This window comes from Erpetoichthys calabaricus, chromosome 6, assembly GCF_900747795.2.
Source record: "Erpetoichthys calabaricus chromosome 6, fErpCal1.3, whole genome shotgun sequence".
NCBI classification, from domain to species: domain Eukaryota; kingdom Metazoa; phylum Chordata; class Cladistia; order Polypteriformes; family Polypteridae; genus Erpetoichthys; species Erpetoichthys calabaricus.
Genome location: NC_041399.2, coordinates 176,058,306 through 176,072,242, shown reverse-complemented (window position 1 = coordinate 176,072,242; position 13,937 = coordinate 176,058,306). Strand labels below are relative to the sequence as shown.

At 38.7% G+C, this 13,937-nt stretch overlaps 1 protein-coding gene across 13 annotated transcripts in view; it reads right to left on the bottom strand.

Moving 5' to 3' along the window:
• Positions 1-13,937, bottom strand: part of dip2ca (disco-interacting protein 2 homolog Ca) — a 559,093-nt gene that overhangs the window by 211,793 nt on the left and 333,363 nt on the right. For 7 of the 13 annotated variants that reach the window (XM_051929039.1, XM_051929043.1, XM_051929041.1 and 4 more), the window contains exon 4: positions 8,537-8,686. In XM_051929039.1, coding sequence (XP_051784999.1) covers positions 8,537-8,686 — 150 coding nt within the window. The remainder of the gene's footprint in view (positions 1-8,536; positions 8,687-13,937) is intronic. The other 6 variants (XM_051929042.1, XM_051929044.1, XM_051929053.1 and 3 more) reach the window with 1 other exon arrangement.

Below are 13,937 nucleotides of genomic sequence, written 5' to 3'. Positions count from 1 at the left end.
TGTCAGTTCAGCACTCCGGTTGTAATATGACCAAGCCGCGCAAGATTACTGTTGAGAATGCAACGTATACAGTAATCCCTCGCTATATCGCGTTTCGCCTTTCGCGGCTTCACTCCATCGCGGATTTTATATGTAAGCATATTTAAATATATATCGCGGATTTTTTGCTGGTTCGCGGATTTCTGCGGGCAATGGGTCTTTTAATTTCTGGTACATGCTTCCTCAGTTGGTTTGCCCAGTTGATTTCATACAAGGGACGCTATTGGCAGATGGCTGAGAAGCTAGATTGTTTACTTTTCTCTGTCTCTCTTGCGCTGACTTTTTCTGATCCTGACGTAGGGGGATTGAGCAGGGGGGCTGTTTGCACACCTAGACGATACGGACGCTCGTCTAAAAATGCTGAAAGATTATCTTGATGTTGCTACCTTCTGTGCAGCTGCTTCCTGAAGCAACATGCTGCACGGTGCTTCGCATACTTAAAAGCTCGAAGGGCAAGTATTGATTTTTGCTTGCTTGTTTTTCTCTGTCTCTCTCTATCTCTCTTTCTCTGCTCCTGACGGAGGGGGTGTGAGCTGCCGCCTTCAACAGCTTTGTGCCGCGGTGCTTCGCATACTTAAAAGCCAAACCGCCCTATTGATTTGTTTGCTTTTCTCTATCTCTTTAACACTATCTGCTCCTGACGCGCACTCCTTTGAAGAGGAAGATATGTTTGCATTCTTTTAATTGTGAGATGGAACTGTCATCTCTGTCTTGTCATGGAGCACAGTTTAAACTTTTGAAAAAGAGACAAATGTTTGTTTGCAGTGTTTGAATAACGTTCCTGTCTCTCTACAACCTCCTGTGTTTCTGCGCAAATCTGTGACCCAAGCCTGACAATATAAAAATAGCCATATAAACATATGGTTTCTACTTTGCGGATTTTCTTATTTCGCGGGTGGCTCTGGAACGCAACCTCCACGATGGAGGGATTACTGTAGTTGTACAGGAGAAAAGCAATCTTGCCTCAAATCAATGGCAACCTTTTGTAGGTCTATGAACTTAATTTAAACTTTAGGTTTACACGGTGCTTTGTTTCCGAAGTACCTGCACTCATGAATATGTCTGTATGCGTCAGTCGCTTCATATGTTCACGTGAGCCGCTCTCTTGTGTGATGTTGCGATATCCACAGCTTTATTTAATGTTAGCTAAGACCCGGCACTTAAAAGTTTCTCACTACACCAATTTTAACTCCGTTACAAAGTGATCCAAAGTCTCGTTTATACCTCGTGTCTTCTCATTAAACTTGTATGTCGCGAATATGGTATTGCAAACGGCAGCGGGAGCGTTTCTATAAACTTAATTTAAACTTACGGTTTACACCATGCTTTGTTTCCGCAGTAGCTGCACTTATGAATATGCTTGTATGTGTCACTCGCTCACTTCTTATTGTTTCGCTGCCTTCTCAATTGTGTAATGAATGTTTTCTTCACCGCTCTTTGGGGCTCTTCCTTGTTTTGTACATACTGCGTTCACAGTCAGTTCACGTGATTATATGGGAGGCGTGATGACGCGATACGCAACTCCGCCTCCCACGGCCAGTGAGCTGCAGTCCATTACAGTATATGGACAAAAAAGACATTCCAGTTATGACCGTTACGCTTTGAATTTCAAAATGAAACCTGCCTAACTTTTGTAAGTAAGCTGTAAGGAATGAGCCTGCCAAATTTCAGCCTTCCACCTACACGGGAAGTTGGAGAATTAGTGATGAGTCAGTCAGTCAGTCAGTCAGTCAGTCAGTCAGTCAGTCAGTGAGGGCTTTGCCTTTTATTAGTATAGATACTTCTACTTGCAATTATTATCTTGAAAATACTCTGCAGAAATAATTAAACTGACAGACATTTTCTGGAGTACTTGGATACTTATAGCTAATAAACTTTTGTTTTTGTCTTGTCTGTTTTGTATATACCTGTACAGTATAAAATAGAAAAAAGATCAAATTTATCTTTACACATTATTACTTCATGTTACCTGAAACTCCTGGTGTCAGACAAATTTGCTTTATAGCTACAGAAATGATTGAATGCTAAGCATTCACAAAACATTTCCAGCCATAAACTCCAAATTTAAACATCAGCTATAAATGTGTCCACAACCTAGAGAGAAGTTGCTTAAACCAAAAATTCATATGCTGAGATATGCTAACTAGACGATGATCACTAAAGAGAACGTTTTATAATAGTGCAAACTATTAAATAATGAAAGCTAATTGATAACTGAGTAATATAACGGCCAGTCTATACTCCATACTGTTGTGGAGCTAAACTTTAAAATCAATTATACAATTTTATTCTTTTTCATTAAACAGCCGCCTGGATACCAGAATTAATCATCTTTAAAAATGTGGACTCTGAACCTAGAAAAAACAGACTTTTAAGAAGAGCAGAAAAAAGCAGCATATTTTTTGATTATAGAGATTGCAATAGCCATCACTCATGTAATCTTCACATAGGCATTAGTGGTAGTGAGCACCATTGCCTCATAGTTTTAAGAAACAAGATTTGAATCCTGTCATATTCACATCATATATTATATATATATATATATATATATATATTGTGGAGGCTGGGACGCCCCTTTGACATTGGGACCGGGGGAACAGCTGTGGGATGCAAACTACGTCCCCTGGAACGCATGTTGGCAGCCCTCCTGGGTTACATCAGGGCCACAGGTGTGGGACTTCAGGGCTCAGACCTGTTGGGCTCTGTGGCCACCACCCGGAGGAGCTGCACGGCTTAATGAGTCCATGTGGGCTGGAATGCAGCCACACCCAGAAGTGCACTGCGGCCACTACTCAGCAAACCAGAGTCGGGAGGTTAAAGCTACCTGGGAGGAGTGGAGGAAGAGGAGTGATTTTTGGGTGTTTTTGGTGTTTTCATTTGGTGTGTTTTGGGACTGTGCTGTAGCTGAGGGACACGGTGAAGACGTGATCCCCCAGTGGAAGAAAAAATCTTTATTTTCATTGTCACCTGTGCCTGCGGTATCAGTCTCTCGGTGCCAACCAAGCGCTTCTGCCACAATATATATATATATATAATCTCTATTATAAAAGAAAATCTATTTTGGACAAAATTTTTCAAGTCCCACCCTCCTCTCAACCATTTATGGTTAATGGTCCACGGCCACGGTATTCGTGTGAATGCTTTTGTCAAACACAGTTCCTGCGCTCTCAGCTCTTACAAATTTTAACATTTTCCTCACTTTAAGTTCCCAATAAAAGAAAACTTATTGTGTATGATGCGGAAGATGAAAACATCAACTTACAATATCCCGAAGAAAATCTACAATCGTTAACACCGTCAGGTGGAAGATAGGACGAATTAGTGTTGAAAGAAGGATGTATCGTAATGTTATTGAGTAATTTATGTATGAGTGATGGGCTATGCAATAGGACAAGATTAGTTGTATTCAAAATTGGTCAAAAAATTCTGACATGTAAAATTTTAACAGGTGACAACAAAAGTAATGTAGAACATCTTCCGGGGATTACATTAGACACCAAAGGAGATCTTGATATGCCATTCGTATTGAAACGCTTACAGTTTCCTATTAAAATAGCTTTTGCTATGACAATTAACAAATCACAGGGACAAGCATTTGAAAAAGTCATTTTATTTATTAGAGAGAAAGAAACAATATTCACTCACGGGCAGTTATACGTTGCGTTCACATAATGCAAGTCCGAACACGGAATCAAAATTCAATGCGATATTGATGAAAAGTTAATTCCAAATATTGTTTTTCCTGATGTTTTACAGTATAAGTGTAAGTTTAAAAAGTATTTGCATGTTAATTTCAAAGGCAAACAAAGCGAAAACGTATAACGCAACAAATACCTCTAATGCAACATGATACATAATTTTCTTTCAATTTATTACATTTTATTATATTTTACTATGGTTAATTACACGCTGGAATAGTTAGGTCTATTATGCATATGTAACAATTCCCATGAAAATAAAAATTTGTCTAAATTGTGCATCCGCTACCCCATACACGAAGGGCAGAGGGGGCTTGGCAAGCGAAGCAAGCAGGGGGCAGAGCAAGAGAAGCATACAACCTCAAGTTGCACAGGGCAATCTGAAACATGTCAGAATTGCTTAAATGCTGGTTCAAGTGGAACACCTGATACAAATAATCCAAAACAGAATGCATTATGTTTTGTAAATATGTGCATCTTTAACACATATAAAATTGAATTTGTCTTCCTGTCCGTTACAGCAAGCAGTGCACCTATTTTTACTAAACTTTGCAGTTATTTTCGGAACAATCAGATTTAGAACACAGTAAAGGTTGCCATTATCAGCTAAATAACACTAAATTATTAGCACTACAAATCTTCTACATCAGTGTTTCTCAACCCTTGGGTCACTGGGTGCCACTACATGGTCGTCCTAAAAAAAGTCACTGCTTTAATGTTTTGGAGATATAGTTTTACTTTATAAAGAGAAAATCTTGAGTCTCCACAAAAGATATTTTAGCTTGTTCATATAAAAAACCAAGAGATACTCTGGGAATCCTCTCGTTGCGGACAGATCTGTCTATCTATCTATCTATCTATCTATCTATCTAAAAATAAATATATTAACAAATATAAAATGCAAAATTGACTCACTCACTCATTTATCAACAAAAACACTATTTCCCATTTAGCTTAAAAGCTGAAATTTGGCAAAATGGCATATATCTAGAACAGTAGGTATCCACCAAGAAAGCACATTTTGATATATTAATATTTAGGAATAAAAAACCCACAATAGAAAAAAATAAATATCCCACAATCTCAAAAACACCTTGACTATTTTGATTGAAATTTGGTAGTAAAAAAAATGGTGAAGTTGTAAAAAAACTAAATTAGACACCACTTTTTTATTTGTTGATATGTTTCATTAATAATTCTTTAGAGAGTGAAACATTCAGGTTACCCCTTTTTGCGAAAGCACTAACAGTAACCTCACGGAGAAATGGAGTGTTTAATCAAACGAAGGCCTTATGCAGAAGCAAAGTGAATGAAGCAAAGTTGGTAGACGTTCAAAGGAGATACATTTAGCAAGTGCATACTCAATTTCGCATAACTGATCCAGTAAGAAAGGTATGTAATATATATTAACCCCACCCTCTTCATCTTATTTGTATCCCAGTGCAAGTTCTGAAATGGGGACTACAATTCCCATCAGCCAGTGTGGTGCTCTAGACAACTTCTTCAGCACTCACAAAGTTTAAATAAGAGCATCAATAAAAGCACCATGTCATCAAAGGTTGCAACTGCTGCAATTTTTTCATTGTCTTGCTGGATTACAGCTTTTATCTTAGAGCAATGTTTCTCAATCTTTGTAGCCTTGAGACGCAGTTTTACCTTTTAAAGTTCATTGATGTCCCATAGACAGCATTTGGGGTATGGGGGGAGGGGGTCCCTCCTTTGTAAATGATGCACAATTTGAAGAGCAGGGGGAAGGGGGTCCCCTTGGTGAAGTGAGTATAGTTAGAAACAAGGAAAAACATTGCACAACATTATCGATTGCTTCAGGGGATCTGGGGTGTCACATGACAATATATCTGAGATAAAATGATTACACTATAATTTTTTTATCAGTGCACAGCCTTGCATTTTTGAAAAAGTAAAGACTGTTGTCCACCTTCATGTTGTCATTAAATTTGCTATACAAATTAATGATCAGCGAAAACTGCTTTTTGCATTTGAAAAAAACAAAGCAGAAATAAAAAGAAATCTCCACAAATTAACTGTAGCCAAGCCACGATTAAACAGAATGAAGGCATGTCTTTTATAGCTGATAGAGGTGCTGTTTTTAGAATGTGTAAGCAGCCAAGCAAGGCAGTGCTTTTGAGAGTGTAAAAGTAATTAGTGAACTTTTTTTTTTCATTTGTTGGTGAACATTTATTCAAATCCACTGTACTGTATACTGAGGCACTAATTTTAGGCTTTGATGTTAATGGACCGTCAAGAATTTTAACTGTTGTCAGTTTTGAATGACTCAACTTCATATCACCTTTATAACATTACCAAATACCGCTTTAATACAGAGTTCTGCTGCAATCTCTTTTTTGCCAACACCATCAAGGACTGTATAAAGCATGTTCAACAGTAAGCAGCTCACGTGAACTAATAACATAAGCCTTTGGCTAAAAAAAAAAAGAAATCAAAAGTACTTCTGATACATCTGATTAAGCAATGGCATTATAACTGAGCCCCACTAACTTAGAAATAACTTCTGAGCGAAGCCAGGTCATACAGCTCACACAACTGCAGGACAGCTTGTCTTGGCCTTGTGCAACAGATATGCACACAGAAATTCAAAATAAGTCATCTCTGCACTCTCTTTACTTACTCCCGATTTCCACAAACTTGTAAAATCAGACAAGCCCAGTTGTCAAATGAAAAGATGGGAATAATTTTAGAGTAACAGATCTGTGAACAATAAATGGTCATCAGGTTTTTGCCCATTTTAGATTTCTGTTACTTTCATTGATGAAAGTTGTAAGACAAATTTCATTAATACCACTTAAAAAAGATGGTTTCAGACCCCTGCTACTTCAAGGTTTCACTGAAATTGCACTGACGTCAATCTTTAATCAATAAAAGTTTCATGCCTTTAATAAAATCTGTTGTGCAGGAGAATAAAAACTGACTGAGAATTTCTTCTTTTTACTTCACACTGCCCTGTTTGTCTGGGCATATTCTTACTTCTTATCCAAATCATCTTAACTGGTTCCTCTCACTCCAGAAATGTAGTGGTTCTAGTCCAGTTCTTCCATATTAAGGAGCACCAAACCCTGAGCAAAACATTCATGTACAAGAACCCCATTTAATTGGCTTATATCTGTCACAATAAGCAAACATGCAAGCAAAAAGCTTCTTCTGAAGATGCCAAAATCCAGCAGAAAATGTGTAAGGTTTCTACCCACTGACCTATTCATGGGCCACAATCACCTCTACCCTCACTCATAAGTAGATCTTGACCGACATGAACTCAGTTTAGTGCATATCGTGCATAATGAAAGACTAAGTTTTATAGGACAAGACGTCTGCCTTAGATTTAGTTGTACAAATTATCCTTCTGTCTTTGTAGCAGCTGTAAAATGCTCCAGTTTAAGTAAGTAAGCATCATGTAAAGAGGCAAAAAAGACAAAATTATCCCAAAAAAGCAGATGTGCAAGCATTAAGTCCTCAAACTGATTAGTGTCCAGTCCTAAGGTGTGTCCTGATACTCTGTCAATGAGCATCACAAACAGGATAGGAGATGAAATGTACCCCTTTTGTAAGATTCAAAGGGCACAATGGGGAAAGGATCTTTCACTTAACATTTCAGAAAAGGAGTGGAAAGTAGCCATGCACAGTATACACTCTAGCTCCATATGCGCAAATCACTCAGTTCTTCAACTTAAAATCTTCTATTGAGTGCATTTACTTTGATTAAAACTATCCAAAATGTTTTCAGGGCAATGACTCAACCTGTGAATATTGCAATCTAGCTCCAGCTTCACTAGGCCACATGTTTTGGGTGTGCACCAAATTAACATCATTTTGGACAAAAACCTTTAAATGCCTGTCAGACAGCCTTGGTGTCACAATCCCTCCTAACCCTTTAATAGCTGTGTTTGGTGGAGTCTCGGATGGGCTTAAAGTTCAGAAGGACAAACAAATCCTAATCGCGTTTACCTCACTACTAGCATGTAGACTTATCTTGCTCAACTGGAAGAAATCCAACCCACCACCTTGAAGTTTGTGGGTAACTGATGTCCTATACTATCTGAAGTGAAGAAAAATCTAATTCTCACTCAGAAAATCTGTTCAGAACTTTTTAAGAATACGGCAGGATCTAATCAATAACATTTTAGAATAATCTTCTATATCTGGGAAAAGGATACTCTTCCTTCCTTGCTGCTTCAAAGATTTGTTTTGACGGCTGGCTCTCCTCTCTTTCTTTTGGGTGGGGGTTGAATTTTGGTTCTGTTAAATTTGATTTGATTGTATGGATTGTTATTTGCTTTTAATTAAAATCAATTTAAATAATGCAACAGCTCTGCCCCAAAGTCCCATACTATATTGGAAACACCTTCTACAAGATATGACTGGCTGCATGGTCATAAGCCTTCTCCAGATTTGCATTACCCATGTAGACAATCTCCTCAAGAATTGCTTCTACTGTAATTGAGCAGCTGACCAATGGCTTTGGCTACTCTAGCTGAGGTGTACTTATTTTTTTTTTATCACAAAAAGATATTCATGCCAATACTGGGCAAAACGTAAAGAAAAACAACATTTTCTTAACACAGAAAGGGTAAACATTTTCTTTTGTTCTTACTTTTAACTAATATAATTTAGGGCCATGCTATGACCATTCCACATTTATCTTAAAAAAGTCTTTCATTAGCACCAGGTTTCAGAAAATTCAAATAAACATGCTTTTTGGGCAGGTGAGCAGCAACACTCCACACAGCAAAACTTTCAATTTACAATGTTCACAGCGATGACATTACCTCTGCTTGGTTTATGTAGCTCACCTGGGGGTGTATAAGCATCCATTGAAGTCTGCACCACCAGTGAGCGGCGCTTGGAGGGCATGGGCACGGCCATCTTCCGTTCTTTGTGTTTGGCCAGAGCTGCCTGTACTGCCTCTGTATGTACATCTGGGAGAAAAATAAAAATGAATAAATAAAACCAGTGGTAATCCGTTATTATGAACAAGTATCATGCTAAAGGTTAAACAAAATTAAACTAAAACAGGCAGAAAGCTAATTACTAAAATGGACACGATACACAAATACAGTATATGGAACAACTTTTTTTTGGGTGCCCTTTACCCTCCCATCCAGAGAGTAACAATATTGAAGAAAGAAATCTGGTGAGAATCAGCTTCAAAGTGAGAAAGAAGAGTAAGTCATGAATGAACAAGATATTAATGAACATGGAAAAAAGAAAGATACAACCATCTAAAAGCAGCTCCGTAGCTTTAATAACAGAATAGCCAGCTATTACACGCCATATCTCATCTGTAACCAGATATGTACAGATATACCAAGTTGTGCAATATACTTTGCACTCATCACATACTTGTGAACTTACTTTGTGCAATTTTTTAAATTAGTAAGTTAAAGAAAATGAAACTAAAAACTAATACTTCAATGAACTTAGTAAACCACACCTTTACTAAAGTATAAAGGCTATTGTTGGAGAATGAGTTATGTAAAATAATGTCCATATGCTTTAAAGTTGGTGCCCTTCCCTCTTCTAGCAATGACACCAGTTTCTGTCATATTTATAAACATTTAAAGATAACTTAAATTAGAACTAGATACATGAGATAAATGTTAAAAATGCTTAATGAAATTCAAATTATATAATTCATTTAAATTAACTAATGAATATATAATTAAATAAATCATCCAAAAACATCCAAATTCTTTTCCCTAGCTGTCAATTTAAAAAACAAAAAAAAAAAAAGGGTTCAATCCACCTCCTAAAGTGAAATGAGTAGCACAAAGACAGAACTATAAAGGGGCCGAGATCCTCAGACAAACCAAAGCCAGTTCTATTCCCTTAGCAACAGAGGATGGGAAGTGAGTCATACAGAACGTGTTCAAGTAGGAAAACTGGAAGTCAAAGGGAATTACCAAGTGTAGAATGCAGCTGAGGAGGAAAGATGGCTGCCTTTAATGCACGGATGAAAGTTGCTTGCACATCTGCATTTTTCCACCAAAGAAAATATTGACCCTATCGAAATCTACACTATTTAAATTTTTCTGAGTTTAAAACTCATTTATGCTTTTATCTTTTTTTGCATAGAACACTGCAATGCCTTATGCAGTGGTCTTCCACAAACTGCAGATGGCAGGAAACCTAACTGGTCTTTTTCTTTTTTTTTCAAACCCACAAGACTCACATCTAGTATAGGTCCACCTTTAAGTTATCTATATTGGCTTCCTGGTGAGTGCCATATTCAACTCAAAGATTAATCCTCAGTTTGCATAACTGTACATGGCAAATCCTGTCAGCTTCAGAAAAAGGATAATGATATCTATTAACTGCTGCTTCACTCTGACTTTATGATGAGTTCAAATTACATCTGGCTTTAGACCAATGTTTCTTCTTACTATGTGGATGTTTGTTAGCTTTACCTTTGCAACTAGAATCTCAGATGAGTGTTTAGTCAATTTCGTTTTTTTGAAAACTGATTGCAGGTTAGACTGAAAAACTCTGGCAGTTGGATATGGCTAACAATTAATTCATTAGTAGATGACGTCTGTTTCAGAATATTATTTAAATTTGCTTTTTTTTTGTTTTCGGCTTCAAAGTTTGCTACTCATTTGGGGAGTGTGCATCCTCTTTATTTAATTTTTATTTTCCTATTTTCTTTAAATGTTTACTTTAATAAGGCATTTTAATATATTGACTATCTATATTATTAAACGACAGTTTAATATATGCACAGACGGTGGACGCAGGACGCACCGAGGTACATGCGCCAGAGTGCCTCAGCGCCCCACTGTCAAACCCAGCGGCTTCCCAGAGTCGGTAGGTGGCGCCCAAACAACACAACCTGTACGAGGCCGCATAGATGCGCCCAAACAACACAACCTGGAAACTAAACTTGCTCTAATTCACTGTGCCAGCAGTCAGTGTGGCATATTTTAATCATATAACGGTAACTTCTACCTAACGACACAGCCACAGAAAAACAAAAACGAGACCGCATGGATAAAAAGAAACAAAAACGAGACCGCATGGATGCACCCAAACAACACAACCTGTAAACTAAACTTGCTCTAATCCACTGTGCCAGCAGTCAGTGTGGCATATTTGAATCACATAACGGTAATTCAGTATTAAAAGAAAGAGTTGTACCTAACGACACAGCCACAGAGAAACAAAAACGAGACTGCAAGGATAAAAACAATAAACGGAGGCTCCTACAATGTGCTTCAGAAACACCAGAAGCAAAGAAGTCACGGCTCCAAAAACAAAGAGCTCAACGATTAGAAATACAAAACCGAGCCCGTATGGATAAAAACAATGAACGAAGGCGCCTACAATGTGGTTCTGAAACACCAGATGCAAGAGAGGCACGGATCCAACAAGAAACTGCAGAAAGGCTACAAAGACGTTTAAAAGGTTTAAGACGTTCAGTATTCCAACAAAGAAAAAGCCAAAGATAGGAACGACGGACAGACGCTGAACAATTCCGCCAGTTAGCTGAGAACGCATTCTATAATGAGTCCACTATTCATGAAAATTCATTGGGATTGATGAGTGTCATTTGCAGTCATTGTCGTTCACTTAACTTTCTTGAAGAAAAAACTGGCAGTACAACTGATGAGTTTACACGTTGTTGTCAAAAAGGTCAAGTTAAGCTGCCTCCTTTGGATGAATATCCTGAATATTTACAGAAGCTTTTGACTAACAATGTACCCGAAAGTAAAAGCTTTATGGAATGCATTAGATCCTACAATAGTTCATTTGCTTTTGCATCTACCGGGGTAAATATCAAGCCACCACCTCGAAATGGCCCATACTGCTTTCGCGTGTGTGGACGAATATTGCATCGGATTTGCATTTGCGATTCTTTAGAGAATCGGGGGTTTATTGGTAAACTTCCTAATTAACAAAGGCAAGAAGGCGGCTATTAAAGTTAAGAATATCATTATGTCAGATTTCAGGGATGCTGGATATTCCTATTAAATGACACATTTCAGCCTACTGAATAAACTACCACAGCATTTCATTTGGCCAGACAAACTAATCAATGTACATCTTCTATGAGCTCAACTACTGAGCAGGCCTGCCTTTAGTTTTCTTCTTTCTTTCTTAAGATGAGTGAGAATTCAGCCACAATTTACAAACTAGGAGGAAGCACAGATGGATTTAGTGAGAATAGATAGACAGGTGAGTGGTATTTGCTGCATGCACTCTATGGGGTACCTTGTATTAGGGGGGAACCAGTATTAGAAGTGTCTGCCAATCCAATGTGATTTCAAGGTTTCAGCACCTGGAATGCATTTTTCAAAAAATGTAGCAACTGTGCTGATGCAGTCATCTTTTCTCTCACCGCTTCTCAGCATGTTCAAAGTCAGTAGGGATATGAGGTAATGTATTTTTAAAAAGGTCCCTAATTAAATAAAAAAAAAAATCATAGTGATTGAAGTGTAACATACACATTTAAAATTTAACCACTGTATGTTCAACTAAGCCCAGTGGGTCACAATTGTGACGCTCTTGGCTGACGTTGGGACATCTCTGGGTCAACGGCTGTTGAGGCTGATCCTCCAATTAGCCGTGAACAACCCAATCTCACTGAGATTGCACAGGTGGTGAACCAGCTGAGGATAGGGAAGGCTGCAGGGATCTGTGGTACCCAGGGTAAACTCCTCCAGGCTGGGGATAAGGCTGTCCTCCTTACATTGCAAGCAATATTTGCTTCCATCTGGTAGACGGGTGCCATCTCAGCTGACTGGAAAACTGGACTTATCGTCGCTGTCTGGAAAGGGGATAGTAACCCTGGATTGTGGCAGCTATAGGAGGATAACACTGCTTTCGGAGCCGGGTAAGGTCCTTGCTAGGGGTCATCCTCAATAGGATCCGTGATCACTTGCTTACTTACCAGCGACCGGAGCAGTCTTGTTTACGCCTAAAAAGTCTACAAGATATCAAGGCCAGCCAGTACACTAGTACTGTGAGTGCTGTGCAGAGTGGAGGCAGAAGCTCTGTGTTTTTCCCAGTTGACTCTGGGGTTCGTCAGGGGTATGTTCTTGCTTCTACTCTGTTCAATACTTTTTTTTTTTTTTTTTAATATATATATATTACATATATATTTACATTTACATTATTTAGCAGACGCTCTTATCCAGAGCGACTTACAACAGTGTTTGTTAGTTTTTTTCGCATACCCCTTGGGGTCAGAGCGCAGGGTCAGCCATTGTACAGCGCCCCCTGGAGCAATTACAGGTTAAGGGCCTTGCTCAAGGGCCCAGCAGAGTAGGATCTCTTTGGCACTGACGGGGATTCGAACCGGCAACCTTCGGGATACCTTCGGGATACCAGCGCAGATCCTTAGCCTCAGAGCCACCACTCCGCAATACTTGCATGGACTGGGTGTTGGGCAGAGCCATGGTGTTGAGCAGCTGTGGGCCATCTGGTGGTGAAGAAAGATTTATTGATCTTGACTTTGCTGACAATACTGTGATCTTTGTGGAGTCAATGGAGGCTCTGATCAGGGCTCTCAAAGACTTAGGAATCTGAGTGCCTGAGCTTGCGAGTGTCCAAGATCCAGGCCTTTAATAACCTTCTTGGGCACACAGCAGTGTGTCTGTCTGCAGACAGAGTGTTGACATTGTCCAGAGGTTTGCTTACCTCAGCAGCGACACTCATGTCTCTGGTGACTCTTCCTATGAAGTTAGTAGACAGATTGGGAGATCATGGGGGGATCATGAGGTCACTGGAAAGGGATGTGTGTTGCTCCTGACATCTTTGCAAAAGGACAATGGTCCAAATCTTGTATAGTCCTGGTGCTTCCTATTTTGCTATATGGTTGTGAGACATGGACACTATCCAGTGACCTGAGACAAAGACTGGACTCCTTCAGTACTATGTTTCTTTGGAGAAAGTATGGGTACTGCTGGTTTGACTTTGTGTTGAACTTAGTGATTGGCAATAATGGATATAATGAGGGTATTAGAAATAAACTTGATCCATTAGGATTAAAAGTCAAGACAGAGGTAAAGAATTTAGGGGTAACTATTGACTCTGACCTGAATTTTAAAGCACAAATTAATCAGATTAGTAGGACAGCATTTTTTCACTTAAGAAATATAGCAAAAGTTAGACCTCTTATAACATTGCAAGATGCTGAGAAATTAGTTCATGCTTTTGTTTTCAGTTGACTAG